Below are 14,418 nucleotides of genomic sequence, written 5' to 3' on the forward strand. Positions count from 1 at the left end.
GTCTTGAAACCTGGTGGTGTGATGCCCAGGCCGCATTTTCAAAAATTTTCAGAGTTGACTCCAGGTCAAGACCATCAAGACACAGAAACTGTAAGACTGATTTCTGAGGCTTTGCCCCAAGTTAATTTGCCCCAGTTAATGCAAAAACCAACAGATCAAGTTATAGAATCTGCAAGAATGACTCCTCTAAGGCCACATCTTCAAGATACAGAATCATCAGAGATACCCCTAAGGTCAGAATATGCAAACACAGAAACTGTGGGGTTTGCAACATTTCCAGTTGAAAACATCCAGCAGGTAATACCAGCACAACCATATTCAGAAAAAGGATCTCTGGAGTTGACTTTAGAACCAAGGATGCAATATGAGATATCAGAGCCACTACTACAAAATTTGAAACATGCGAAGTTAACCTTGGAGTCATCCCCATTAGTGGTGGAATCTAAACAGTTTATTACAGGACCAAAACCACAAGTTACAGGGTTGACTCCAGAGCCACAGCTCCAGGAAGTAACATACAGGCAATTGGAGTCAGAGGCAAAACTACAAGATGTGAAATATGTTAATTTAATTCAACAGTCAACTACTACCAAAATGGTAGAATCAGAGAAGCCAATACAAGAGCCAGTCCTACAAAGTATGATACCAGAGGAACTGACTCAGGAGGTACAGTTCCAAGGTGAGTCCCTGGGACCACAGTTGCATAGTGTAAGATTTTCAGAGTTATCTCCTGAACCACCACTTCAAGGAGAAAGACTTTTAGATTTAATCTCAGGGTCTCCACATCACAGTGTGACATCTGATGAATTGACCCCAGGTTCCCCAATGCGAGAAATAAAATTGTCAGATTGTACCCCAGGACCAAAGTGTCAAAGTGTTGTATCTATACAGTTGATGGCAAAACCACAAACTCAAAGTACAAAATTCATGGAACTAAGCTCAGGACCATGCTTACAAGGTGTCAGATTTTCTGATCTGACTCCAGACCCAAAGCATCAAGGTTTTGAAAATGTGCAGTTAATGCCAGGAACACAGCTTCAAGATACAAAGACTGTAGGATTTGTGACAGACTCATCTTTGCAGTTAAGTCAAGGGCTCCCAGTTGAAAATACGAAATCTATTCTGTCTGTTGAAGGGTCACAGTTTAACAGCATGAAATCAGTGAAATCGACCTTAGAACTTCAATTTCAAGGTATGAAATCTGAGGAACTGAACCTAGGGTCAAAGCAGCAAGATGTCAAATTTTCTGAATTGACCTCAGGGCCAAAGCTTCAAGGTGTCAAATTTGGGAAGCAAATCCCAGAATCACCATTTCATAGTGTGACTTCCATGGAGACAGCTCTAGAGTTAGGGCTTCAAGATTCTAAATCAGCAAAGATGTCTCCAGGGCTTCAAGGTGTGAAACAGGTGGGGCCATGGCTACGAGATGTCAAATTTTGTGATCTGACATCAGGAGTTCAGTCTCAAGGTGTGAAATCGTCTGAGTTAAACTCAGGGCCACAACTACAATATGTGAAGATTTTTGAGTTAACTCCAGAACCAAAGATGCAAGGAGAAAGATCTATGAAGTTGGCCTCAGGCCCTGAGCAGCAAGGGGTTAAGCCTGAGATGTCAGGACCAAAGCCACTGTTTCAAGCCGTAAAATGTGAAGCAGCAGACCAAATGTCAAGCTTTGAAGGTGACATTTCTTACAAACTAGTTTCAGAGCCACAGAGACCAGATGTAAAATCTATGGAGGTGTCTCCTGGACTCCAGTTGCCAAGTGTAAACTATTCTGAGTTGACCAGAAGACCACTGTTACAAGTTATGAAATCTTCTGGATTGACCCAAAGACCGCAGATGCAAGATGTAAAACCTGCAGTGAGGACACCAATCTCAAAGGTTGAAGGTTTACAATCTGAGGCACTAATGCCAGAGCCACAGCTGGAAGATACAAAATCTGTGAAGTTAACCCCAGGACCACATTTAGGAAGTATGAAATCTATTCAGTTAACATCAAAGCCACAACTGGGAAATGTTAAATCTATGGTGTTAACCCCTGGGTCACAGGGGGAAGATGTGAAACCGGTAGAGGTGACCCCAGGCTCAAAACTTCATGGTTTAATATCTGAGTTGCTGTCCTCAGAGTCAGAGTTGAAAGATGTAAACTCTGCAGTCTTAACTCCAGGACAACATCCAAGAGGTACGAAATCTACATTGCTAACCCCAAGTCCACAGCCGGAAGGTAAAAAATCTGTGGAGATAACCTCAGGATCACCGAGAGAAGATGTAAAATCTGTGAAACTCACCTCAGATTCCAAGCTTCAAGGTGTAAAATCTGATGTGTTGGCACTGTCCTTAAGAAATCAAGGATTAAAAACTGTAACATTCATCCCAAGAATGCAACTGCAAGATGTGAAAGCTGTGGAATTGAAACTTGGGCCAAGGATGCAAGATGAAAATTCTGTGTTTTTGGCACCATGGTCATTGCTCCAAGAGCCTCAACTGCAAGGTATGAAACCTCGGGAATTGACAAATTTGACAAAGCCCCAAATGCAAGATGTGAAAATTTTGCAGCTAACCCCATGTCCAAAGCTTCAAAGTTTAAAACCTGTAGAGGAGACTCCAGATCAAGAGCAGCAACTTGCAAAATCTATGAAGCTGACCTCAAGGCTAAAGCAGGTAGTAAAATCTGTGAATGGAAGCAGAAGACAAAAGTTTCAAGGAGTAAAATCTGTGGATTTAGCCCCAAAGCAACAGTTTCAAGAGAGGGCAATTGTGGACTTAACTCCTGGGCCAAAACAGGTTGGTGAGATATCTGTAATCTCACCAGAGCAGCAATGTGTGAATTCAGAGTCACTGAAGAGAGGGTCTAAGTCAGAAGATGGGATGTCTTGCGAGTTAATTCCAGAGCTAAAATTTAAAGTTGGAAAATTAGTAGATCTCAACTTTGAATTACAGTTGAAAGGTAGGGAATCATCTGAATTGACTCCAGAATCAAATATTCAAGGCGTAAAATCTAAAAAGTTAAAACTTGAACCACAGTTGCAAAGTATGAAGTCTCCCAAGTTGACCCCAGGACCACAGTTACACCAAGTAAAATCTTCAAAGTCAACTTCAGAGCCACAGCTTCAAGGTGTGAAAACTGCTGAGTTTAAACAAGAGCCACAGCCTGACAGAATGAAACATATTCAGTGGATACCAGGATATGAGTTCCAAGACGTGAAATATGCAGGGTTAAATCTTAAGTCACAACCTCAAGGTGGCAAATTTCTAGAGTTGAAATATTCAACACAGTTAAGAGATGCAAAGTCATCTGCATTGCATCTGGGGCCAAAAGTTCAAGGTACAGCATATATGAAGTTCAACCTCGGGCCACAGTTGAAGAGGGTGAAAACTCCTGAGTTGTCCCCAGGACCACAGATGCAAGAAGGAAAAGTTTTGGCATCATCCTCAGAGCCACAGTTTCAAGATATGAAAATTGTGGAGTTAAACCAAAAGCCACAGTTTGGAAGTATGAAAACTGTTCAGTGGATGCCTGCACCAGTGTTTCAAGGTGTGAAATCTCTGCTAAATCTTGAGTTGCAACCTCAGTGTGTCAAACCAACAGAGGTGATACAGTTGAGAGATAAGAAGTCATCTGTATTGACCCCAGGGCCAAAGCTTCAAGATGAACAATCTTTGACATCACTTCAAGAGTCTCAGGCTCAAGGTCTCAATGTGAAACCCTGTCTACAGTTTAGCAGAATGAAATCATGTGACCTGACTTCCAAGTCAAAGCTCTGTGATATAAAATCTATGATGTTCAAGTCTAGGCTTAACTTGCAAGATGGTGAATCTCCTTCATTGACCCCAAGACCATGGAGTCAAGAAGTGAAACCATTACAGTCAGCCCCAGGAACACAGCTTCAAGGTATGAATTTTCCACTGCTTACACAAGAGCCACAGTTTCCTGAGGTGAAATCTGAGGTACTAAGCCAAGGGTCACAATTACAAAGTGATAAAACTATAGAGTTGAACTCCCCACTACACTTGAAAAGTATGAAGTCATCTGAGTTGACTCTTCAGCCAAAACTTCAGGGTGTGAAATCTGAGGATTTCAACACTGGGCCACAGTGGCAAGGTCTAAAATCTTCTAAGCCACCGTTTGAGACAAAGTCCCAAGATAAGAAAGTTACTGAGCTAATACCTGGCTCACAGTTGCAAGGTACAATGTTTTCTAAATTGACTCTGGGGACAAAGACTCAAGGTATCAAATATACAGATTTTGACCCTGGGTCATTGTTACAAGGCGTAAACTCTTCTGGGCGGACCTCAAAGGCCAAGCTTCAAGATGTAAAACATAAAGAATTTAGCCCCTGTCCCCAGTTGCAAGTTCTGAAATCTTCTGAGCTGATCCCGGCATCAAAACTTCAAAATGTGAAATTGGTGTTCAACTCTGAGTCACAATTTCAAGGAGAGAAATCTTCTCAATTAATCTCAGACTCAAATTTACAAGATGTGGAATCTGCAAAGTCCAAATCTGGGCCACCATTGCAAGGTGTGAAATCTGAGTTGACACTGGGGACAAAGCTTCAAAAAGTGAAATCAGTGGAATTCAAGTCAGGTCCACAGTTGCAAGATATAAACTCTTCCAAGTGGATCACGGGTATAGAGCTTCAAGGTGTAAAATCTATGAATTTCAGGTCTGGATCAAACTTAAAGGGTGTGAAATTGTCTGAAGTTATCCCAAGGGAGAAGCTTCAAGGTGTGAAGTCTGTAGACCTGAAACCTAGTCCAGAGTTACAAGGTGCAAAATCTGATTTGACTCTGAGGAGGAAGATTCCAGTTGTGAGATCAGTAGAGTCAGACTCAGGCCAACAACAAGATATGAAATGTTCTGAACTGATCATGGGTATAAAGCTTCAAAATTTAAAATCCAAAGGGTTAAGTTCTAGACCACACTTTCAAGGTATGAAATCTTCTGAAGCGGTCTTAGGGACAATGATTCAGGAAGCAAAATCAATGTTCAACTCTGAACCACAGATACAAAGTAAAAAATGTTCTGAATTGATTCAGGGGACAAAGCTTCAAGATGAAAAATCCTTAGAGTTCAATCATGGACTGAAGTTACAATGTGGGAAATCTGATTTAATCCAGAAGAGGGAACTTCAAGGTGTGAAATCAGTGGCGTTCAACCCTCAACCACAGAGACAGGGTGAGAAATCTGATTTGAGGCTAGGGTGGAGGCTTCAGGATTTGAAATCTGTTGTTCCACATCTGCAAGGTGTGATAGCCTCAGAATTAACACCAAAGACAAAGCTTCAAAGTGGAGAATCTATAGAACTCATCACCAGCCCAATGTGGCAAGATATGAAACCTTTTGAATTGACTCTTGGTACAAAGGTACAAGATGTGAAATCTTTGGGGTTCAACTCAGCTCCACAGTTACAAGATAGAAAATTATCTATGTTGACATCAAAGGCACACCTTCAAGGTGTGAAATCTATGGAATTCAACCCTGTGGCAGAGTTGCAAGGTGCAAAATCTTCTGGGTCTATAAAGCTTCAACAGATGAACTCTACAGAAGTCAATCATAGCCTAGAATTTCAGGTTGCAAAATTCTGTAAGTTGGCCTTGGAATCAAAGATTCACAGTGGGATAATATCTAGGAGCAATGCTAGAAAGCAAAAGCAAGATGAGAAATCGTGTAAGTTGAACCCATGGGAAGAGCTTCAAAATGTAAAAGTCATGGCGTTCAGTCCTAGGACACATTCACAATATATAAAATCTTCAGAACTATGCAAAAGGGCAAAGCTTAAAAATGTGAAGTCTTTGGAATTCAGTCCTGACCAACAGCTACAAGATATGAAATCTTCTGATTTGAGTCTGGGAACAAGTCACCAAGGTATTCAATCTTTAGAGTTCAATCCTGGACCACAGTTGCAAGAGGTAAAATCTGAGTTGAGCACAGAAACGAAGCTCTCAGATGAGAAACTGCTGGAATTCAATCATGAGCCTAAATTACAAGGTGGGAGATGTTCTAAACTGAAGCCAGGGCCACAACTTCAATGTGTGAATTATACGCCATTCAACACTGGGTCACAAGTGCAAGATAAAAAATCTTCGAAGTTGAATCCCAGTATGAAGCTTCCAGGTAGAAAATCTAAGGTGTTCTGCGTTGGGCCAGATTTGCAAGGTGTGAATTCTTCTGCATTCATTTCAGAACCAAAACTTCAGTGTGTAAATCCAAATGGATGCAAGCCTGGGTCACATTTGCAAGGTACAAGCTCTTCTGAATTAACTTCAGTTTCAAAATTTCAAGGTATGGAGTCTTCTAAGTTAAATTCAGGGACAGAGCTTCAAAGTGAGACATCTATGGTGTTCAACCCTGGACCACATTGCCGAGGTCTGAAAGGAGCAAAATCATCTGAGCTGACTTCAGGGAAAAAATGTCAACATATGGGATCTGAAGTGAGACTAAGCACAGAGAATCAGTGTGAGACATCTATGGTGTTCAACCCTGGACCACACTGCCAAGGTCTGAAACCTGAATTGAGTCCAGAGTCAAAGTTTCTAAGTGTAACACCCAGAGAATGCAACCCTGGGCCACAGATGCGGTGTGCAAATTCTGAGTTGAATCCAGAGCCAAAATCACAATGTTTAAATTCTATGGGTTGCAAATGTGGGCCACCCTTGCAAGGTATAAAATCCCTTGAGTCGACTTCAGGGGGAAAATGTCAAAATATGGGAACTGAAATGAATCCAGGCACAGAGAATCAATGTGAGACATCTATGGTGCTCAATCCTGGATCACACTGCCGAGGTCTGAAATCTGAATTGAGTCCAGAGTCAAAGTTTCTAAGTGTAGCACCCACAGAATGCAACCCCGGGCCATGGATGCAGTGTGCAAAATCTTTTCAATTGAATCCAGAACCAAAATTACAATGTTTAAATTCTATGGGATGCAAATGTGGGCCACCCTTGCAAGGTATAAAATCCCTTGAGTCAATTTCAGGGGAAAAATGTCAAAATATGGGAACTGAAATGAATCCAGGCACAGAGAATCAATGTGAGACATCTATGATGTTCAATCCTGGATCACACTGCCGAGGTCTGAAGTCTGAATTAAGTCCAGAGTCAAAGTTTCTAAGTGTAGCACCCACAGAATGCAACCCTGGGCCATGGATGCAGTGTGCAAAGTCTTTTCAATTGAATCCAGAACCAAAATTACAATGTTTAAATTCTATGGGATGCAAATGTGGGCCACCCTTGCAAGGTATAAAATCCCTTGAGTCAACTTCAGGGGAAAAATGTAAAAATATGGGGTCTGAAGTGAAACCATGTACAGGGAATCAATGTGAGACATCTATGGTGTTCAATCCTGGACCACACTGCCAAGGCTTGAAATCTAAATTGAGTTCAGAGTCAAAGTTTCTAAGTGTAACACCCACAGAATGCAACCCTGGGCCACAGATGCAGTGTGCAAAGTCTTCTAAGTTGAATACAGAGCCAAAATCACAATGTTTAAATTCTATGGGTTGCAAATGTGGGGCATCTTTGCAAGGTATAGAATCCCTTGAGTCAACTTCAGGGAAAACATGTCAAAATATGGGATCTGAAGTGAAGTCATGTACAGGGAATCAATGTGAGACATCTATGGTGTTCAACCCTGGGCCACATTGCCAAGGTCTGAAATCTGAATCGATGTCAGGGTCAAAGTTTCTAAGCGTTACACCTACAGAATGCAACCTTGGCCCACAAATACAGTGTGAAAATTCTTCTGAGCTGAATCCAGAGCCAAAATTACAATGTGTAGATTCTATGAAGTGCAAATGTGGGCCACTCTTGCAAGGTATAAAATCTCCTGAGTTAACTTCAGGGACAAAATGTAAAGGTAGGAAATCTTCTGATTTTAATCCGGGGTCAGAACTTCAAGGTATAAGATCTGTTATGTTCAACCCTGTGCAGGATTTACAAGACATAAAATGTGAATTGACTCCAGGGACAAAGTCTCAAGGTAGAACCTCAACGAAGTTTAACTCTGGCCCACAGCAGCAAGGTGTGAATTCTATTGGGTTGAATTCAGGGTTAGAACTTCAATACTTAAGTTCTGTAAAGTCTAATGCAGGGCCACAGATGCATGGTATGAAACCCTCTGAAATGCACCCTGGGCCAGAATCTTATGGTACAAAATCCATGTTGTTCAACCTGGAATCACACTTGCAAGAAGCAAAATCTCCTGAGTTAACTTCAGGGACAAAGTTTCCAGAAGTCCAATTTTTGGTCAACCATGCTGGGTCAGAGCAACAAGTTGTGCAGTCTGTGTTCACTTTGGGCCCTCAGTTAAATGTTATGAAACCTATGTTATTTTTACCAGAGCAACTGTTTGAAGATATAAAATCTATGAAGATGAACAAAGAGCCACTGCTTTGTGGTACCAATCCTACAAAACTGATTTCAGACTCTGAGCTGCAGAATTTGAAATGGAACGTGTTTGCTCTAGAGCCATGTTTTCAAAAAGTAAAATCTATGGAATTAAATTCAGGGCCACATCCTCAAGGTATGAATTGTGAGGAGTTGCCCTCACATCTCAGGCAGCATAGTATAAGATCTGTGGTGTTTGCACCAGAGCCATGTTTTCAAGATGGGAAACCTCTGGAGTTGAAACCAGAGACACAACCTCAAGATGTGAATTCTAGTAAACTGATTTCTTGCTTCAGGCAGAAGTCTGTAGTGTCTGTATCAGTGCCATGTTCTCAAGATGTGAAATCTATGAAGTCAAACCTACTGCCCCAATCTCAAAGTATGAATTTTTTAGGATCATCATCATGTCTCAGGTCACAATGCATTAAATCTGAGGTCTCTGCACCAGAGCTATGTCTTCAAAATATGAAATCTGTAGAGTTGACACCAGGGTCTCAAGAACAAGACATGAATTGCCAGCAGCTTACTTCAGGATTGCAAGGTGTCAAATCAGGAATCTTGGCACCAGCGTTAACTAGGAACTTCACACCAGGACCAATGTTGACTAGTGTCAAATTTTCAAATTTGTCTCCAGAATCACAGCACCAAGATGTGAAACATTTGGAATTTACTCCAGAACCAAAGTTGCAAAGCACAAGGCATGCAAAATCATCTTCAGTGTCTCTGCAACAAGCTATAAAATCTGTGGAGTTAGCATCAGAGTCACTGTTTCAAAGACCAAAGTCTGAGGATATAACTCCAAGAACAAGCTCTCAAATGATAGGTTCCTCTGAAATCATCCCTAGGCCAGGGCATCACTTTGTTGAACATGCAGAGATGATTCCAAAGCCAATGCATCGAGTTCCTAAATCTGTTAGTTTGACTTCAATACCAATTTATCAAGTTACAGATTCTTCAAAAATGGCACAAAGTTTGGCACATCAAGACACAGAAACTGTAGAGAAATCTGTGAAGTTGACCCAAAAGCCAAAAGGAAAAGCCATGAAAGCTTCAGGAATGCCTCTGAAACTAGATCGTCAAGTACCAGAATTTGTTGATCTGACTCCAGGGCTAAGGAATCAAGATTCAAAATCCTTAGAATTAACACCAAATAAAAGCCACCAAATCCTGGAAACTCTGGAGTTGCTCTCTCAGTCAGGGTCCCAAGTTAAGGAGTTACATACAGGGCAGCTGCAGCAAGTTGTGGAATCTGAAGGGATGACTTCCGGACCCAAGGATCACATTACAGAAACTATGGGGTTGACCTTCAAGACAAAGCTGAAAGGGGAGGAATATCTTGGAAGGAGTCCAAAACCAGTAAGTAAAACCACTGCTGCAGAGAGATATTCAAGGCCCTACCCTCAAGCCCGGGAATCTGTGGAGGTGATCTCCACGCAAAAACTGCCAAGGGGAGAGTCTATAACATTGAATACAAAGGCATTTCAAGATGTCCCAGAATCTTCAGAGATGACAGAAGGGATACAATATCAAGTTCCTGGGTCTATAGGTTTGACCTCTAAGCGATTCCTGAAGGCAAAGCAAATAGGTCGAGTTGCAGGATATGCAGAATCTGCAGAGGTCACTACTGAGACATGGCAACAAGGGGAGGGAAAAATGAAGCTAACACAGTCACAGAATCAAAGTATGAAACATTCAGAAACAGCCCCAGGACTACTGGGTCAAATTACAGAATTCATGAGGATTAGTCCAAAGCCACTAGAACAAGTCACAAACTCTACAGAGACAGAGCTTCAAGTTGCTCAAGCAATAGGGGTAAAGTCAATAGCTCCCATCAGAGTTGCTACACCTGTGAAAGTGACTCCTGGGCCACCATATCAAGTTGTGAAGTCTGTAATGTTAACATCATGGCCAAACTCTCAAATGGTAGACAGTGTTGAGTTGACTTCAAAACCACAAGATGTGAGACCTTCAGAGTTTACCTCAGGCCTAAGGTTGCAAAATGCAAAATTTAAGAAATTAAGCACAGAACCAAAGTACCAAACTTTGAAAAGACTGGATTTGACAGGGTTTCAAATTGTAAAGACTGTGGGGCCACCACTTCAAATTGTAAAATCTGAGGAATTAGCACCAGGGCCAATTCCCCAGATTGCAGAACCAATAGGAGTGGGGCTTAAGGCAACAAATTACTTGGATTTATTCCCAAGGCTACATCTTCAAGAACCAGTAGAATCTGTAGAATTAACTCCAAGGCCAAATACTGAAGTGAAATCTGCAGAATTAACCACACAGCCAACATCTACACTCGAGGCACCTACAGTGTTAAATCATAAACAAGGGCTTCAGGCTGTGAAATCTACAGGGATAAAAACAGGACCTCCTCAAGTCATGGAATCTGAGGATCTGAATCTAAGTGAGGTGTGTCAGAATAAGGACTCTGAGGAGGGATCATCAGAAGAGTTACAAATAGGGAATTATTTCTCTAGGTTTCTACACAACTCTTCAGACTCACTCATCTCAAGTTCTGTCAGAACATCTGAATTAGATCTTTGGGATTCTGAGATGCCACAAGTATCAAGTGTGTTGGATATAAAAAACCTTGTGACAGATATTTTGCAACCTGAGGAGTCTTTTATAGACCTTGATAGGATACAATCTTCAACTTTTCCCTTATCCCTTCATAACCAACCCCTTGCCGAGACAGCTATTACTGTAAAAAACCCAAATTCTGAGATCCCAGGAGTGGATGTCATACCTAATGAAAGGACTAAGAGGAAACATGTGGAGGAGTCAGAGAGCTCGCTCCAGAGACTCTCACAATATTCACCACAAGACTGGAGATCACCACCTAGGTTTTTCCAGGCAGAGACAGGGGCTCAAAGAGCCCTTTCCTGGCCTGTCCTGGGCAGGCAACGGAATGTCTGGGAGAGTCGTTCCTCGAGGCCACGACTTCCTAGAAAATATCTCTCCAATATGCTAATGCTGGGGAATGTCTTGGGGACCACTATGGAAAGGAAGATTTCTTCTCAAACATCTTTAACAGAAAGAGCCACTGAAGATACCTGTCAATCTATTCAGAATTTATTTGGAGTTCCAGCTGAATTGATGACATGTTCTGAGAGACTGCTTGAGAAGGGTCAAGGTACTATTTCTCAGCCTTCCGTGGTCAAAAACTACATTCAGAGACATACTTCATGCCATGGTCATGAGAAAAAAACACCCTTAAGAATGTGGACACGTAGTTCCATGCCCTCCATAATACAGCACTACTCTGGGAGTAGAACGAGAATAAAGAAAAAGCCAAAACCCTGTGATATATCCCAGGAAGTCATTCAGTATGCGCCTGTTTCATGCACAGGGAGTCAGCCTCCTGCCCCAGCAAAGTCAGAGTCTTCCTTCAACATATTTTTTGCCAGGAGAGATTCTGTTCCAATGGAAGGGACTCAGAACTCACAGAGTGATTCACAGACAAGGATTTTTGAGTCCCAACACTCCCTCAAGCCAAGTTATCTTCCCCAGGCCAAGACTGACTTCTCAGAACAGTTCCAGCTGCTACAAGATTTGCAGCTAAAAATAGCAGCAAAACTGTTGAGGAGTCAAATACCCCCCAATGTACCTCCACCTTTAGCTTCAGGTCTGGTCCTAAAATATCCTATCTGCCTACAGTGTGGCCGATGTTCAGGATTTAATTGCTGTCATAAATTACAGGCTGCTTTTGGGCCTCACCTTCTTATCTATCCGCAGCTTCACCTTGTAAGCACTCCTGAAGGCCATGGAGAGATTAGGTTGCATCTTGGCTTTAAGCTGCGAACTGGTAAAAGACCTCAGCTCCCAAAGTATCACAGAAGAGACAGACCAGTCACACCAAGGAGTCTTAGATCAACATCATTAAGGAAAGCCAAAGGTTATACACGAGCTTCCAAGAGTCCTACTTCTACAATAAATTTCCAGTCTGGGTCTTCCCAGTCTCCTGCTCCTATAGAAGTCCACATCAGGCAAAGGCAATATGACAGCTCTAGCCTAAGAGAAAAGACAGAAATTAGAGAGCCTGGACACTATGAGTTCACTCAAGTTCACTCTCTATCAGAGAGTGACTCTGAAAGCAATCAGGATGAAAAATGGGCTAAAGTGAGAACCAAAAAGACCCGTGATTCAAAATATCCAATGAAAAGAATCCCCAAGGGAATTAGATCACAAAATACAAAGTTCTACACAAATGGTAGAGCTATAATACAGAGTTCCTCTAGGGAATTACCAAACCAGTTAAGAAGGAAGAAGAGTGGAGCATCTCAGACAACGACTGCCTCTTTAAAAAGACAACCTAAGAAATCTTCCCAACCAAAATTTATTCAACTGCTTTTTCAGGGCCTAAAGCAGGCAATTCAAACAGCACACAGAATTATGGCTTTGGCTGGGCAGAAGCATGAGGACACAACAAGGTCAGACTATTTCTGGTCAAGCAAAACCTACCTTCCAAAACAAAAATCCAGAGACTATTGCTTAACAAGAGACAGCAAAAGACACAGGATGCCAACTCTCAAGCTAAGGCATTCAAACTCAGTCACCAAGCAGAAGAGCACATGGTGGGAAGAAACAGACCAATTCAGACCAGCTCAACAACCAAAAAGGGATAGCTCTTTCCAACTCAGACCTAAGCAATTACCCAAGCCCACAGTTTCCCAAAGAAGTACCACTCTCAAAAACATCTCAACCAGCCAGTGTTTGGGTCCTGTTCAAAATGACAGTAGTGGCAGAGCTAAGAAAAACTTTAACAGAAATGAAATCTCTAACCAGGAGTCCAAGAACTTCAAACCAGGAATCAGAGTTCATGCTGGAGGGAGACTCTTACAACCTGGTTCTCTTATGAAGAGGACCTCACACAGTCACCTTAAAGGGAAAACAACACACAAGGAACAAAACCACCAGAGCTTCGGCTTCAGTAGGGAAAGAACCCCATGTTATTCTTCTGGAAGAAGCCAATACAGTCCCTCTGAGAGAAGCCATAGAAGTGCCTCTGAGAGAAGCCACCGCAGCACCTCTGAAAGGAGCCACCGCAGCGCCTCTGGGAGAAGCCATCGCAGCGCCTCTGAGAAGAGCCATCGAAGCGCCTCTGAGAGGAGCCATCGCAGCGCCTCTGGGAGGAGCCATCGCAGCGCCTCTGAGAGGAGCCATCGCAGCGCCTCTGAGAGGAGCCATCGCAGCGCCTCTGAGAGGAGCCATCGCAGCGCCTCTGAGAGGAGCCATCGCAGCGCCTCTGAGAGGAGCCATCGCAGCGCCTCTGAGAGGAGCCATCGCAGCGCCTCTGAGAGGAGCCATCCAAGCCCTTCTCAGAGGAGCCATCACAGTCTCTCTGAGAGGAGCTATCGAGGTCCCTCTGAGAGGAGATGTCGCAGTCCCTCTGAGAGAAGGTGTCGCAGTCCCTCTGAGAGAAGGTGTCGCAGTCCCTCTGAGAGGAGCAATCGCAGTCTCTTTGAGAAAATCCGTCGCAGTTCCTCTGAGAGGAGAGGACACAGTGCTTCTGAGAGAAGACAGCACAAGCCCTCTGAGGGGAGCGGACAAAGTCCCTCTAAAAGGAGCCACAACAATCCCCTCAAGGAGAGACTCAAACACAGCTCCCCTGGGGAGAGGCCCAGGCACGGTTTGAGTAAAGATTTCAAGAGTAACTCTAACATATCTCCTAGAGACCACACCAAAAATCCCCAAAGGAGGGCAAGTTTGGAGGCCTGACGCTAGTAGATGGAAGAGACCCGCCCCCGTTATTCATTGCCTAGCTCAAGTCTCCCCTGAGCGGCCCTGGCTTCTTTCCTACTCGGCCAAGGCCTCCACTTCCTAAGCCCTCAGCTATGAAAGAGCTTCTCCATCTCTCTACCTGCAGGGAGGGAGAGCGGGAATGGGTCTGTCATTTCCCTAAGATAAATAAAGGGCAATAATTGACCTTCCTGTGCATTAAGAAAGACCACTTTTCTCGCGGGGTGGAGCCTGGGGGCGCCGGAAGGGCAGAGGTTGTGCAAAACGAGGGAACGAAAGGGAGGGGGT

General features: G+C 43.1%; 2 protein-coding genes across 2 annotated transcripts in view; both read left to right on the forward strand.

Annotated features, from left to right (window-relative positions):
* Positions 1 to 9,265, forward strand: part of SPATA31H1 (SPATA31 subfamily H member 1) — a 38,628-nt gene extending 29,363 nt beyond the window's left edge. Inside the window, exons 7-8 of the mRNA XM_069581913.1 lie at positions 207 to 5,584; positions 9,231 to 9,265. Of these exons, the coding sequence (XP_069438014.1) occupies positions 207 to 5,584; positions 9,231 to 9,265 (5,413 nt within the window). The remainder of the gene's footprint in view (positions 1 to 206; positions 5,585 to 9,230) is intronic.
* An 80-nt stretch (positions 9,266 to 9,345) lies between these two features.
* Positions 9,346 to 14,316, forward strand: LOC138436245 (spermatogenesis-associated protein 31H1-like). Its single transcript, XM_069581914.1, has one exon. It carries the CDS (start codon positions 9,346 to 9,348, stop codon positions 14,107 to 14,109), a length of 4,764 nt encoding a protein of 1,587 aa, XP_069438015.1. The 3' UTR covers positions 14,110 to 14,316.
* Positions 14,317 to 14,418: the final 102 nt, after the last annotated feature.

The sequence above is a fragment of the Ovis canadensis genome, chromosome 3, assembly GCF_042477335.2.
Source record: "Ovis canadensis isolate MfBH-ARS-UI-01 breed Bighorn chromosome 3, ARS-UI_OviCan_v2, whole genome shotgun sequence".
Lineage (NCBI taxonomy): Eukaryota > Metazoa > Chordata > Mammalia > Artiodactyla > Bovidae > Ovis > Ovis canadensis.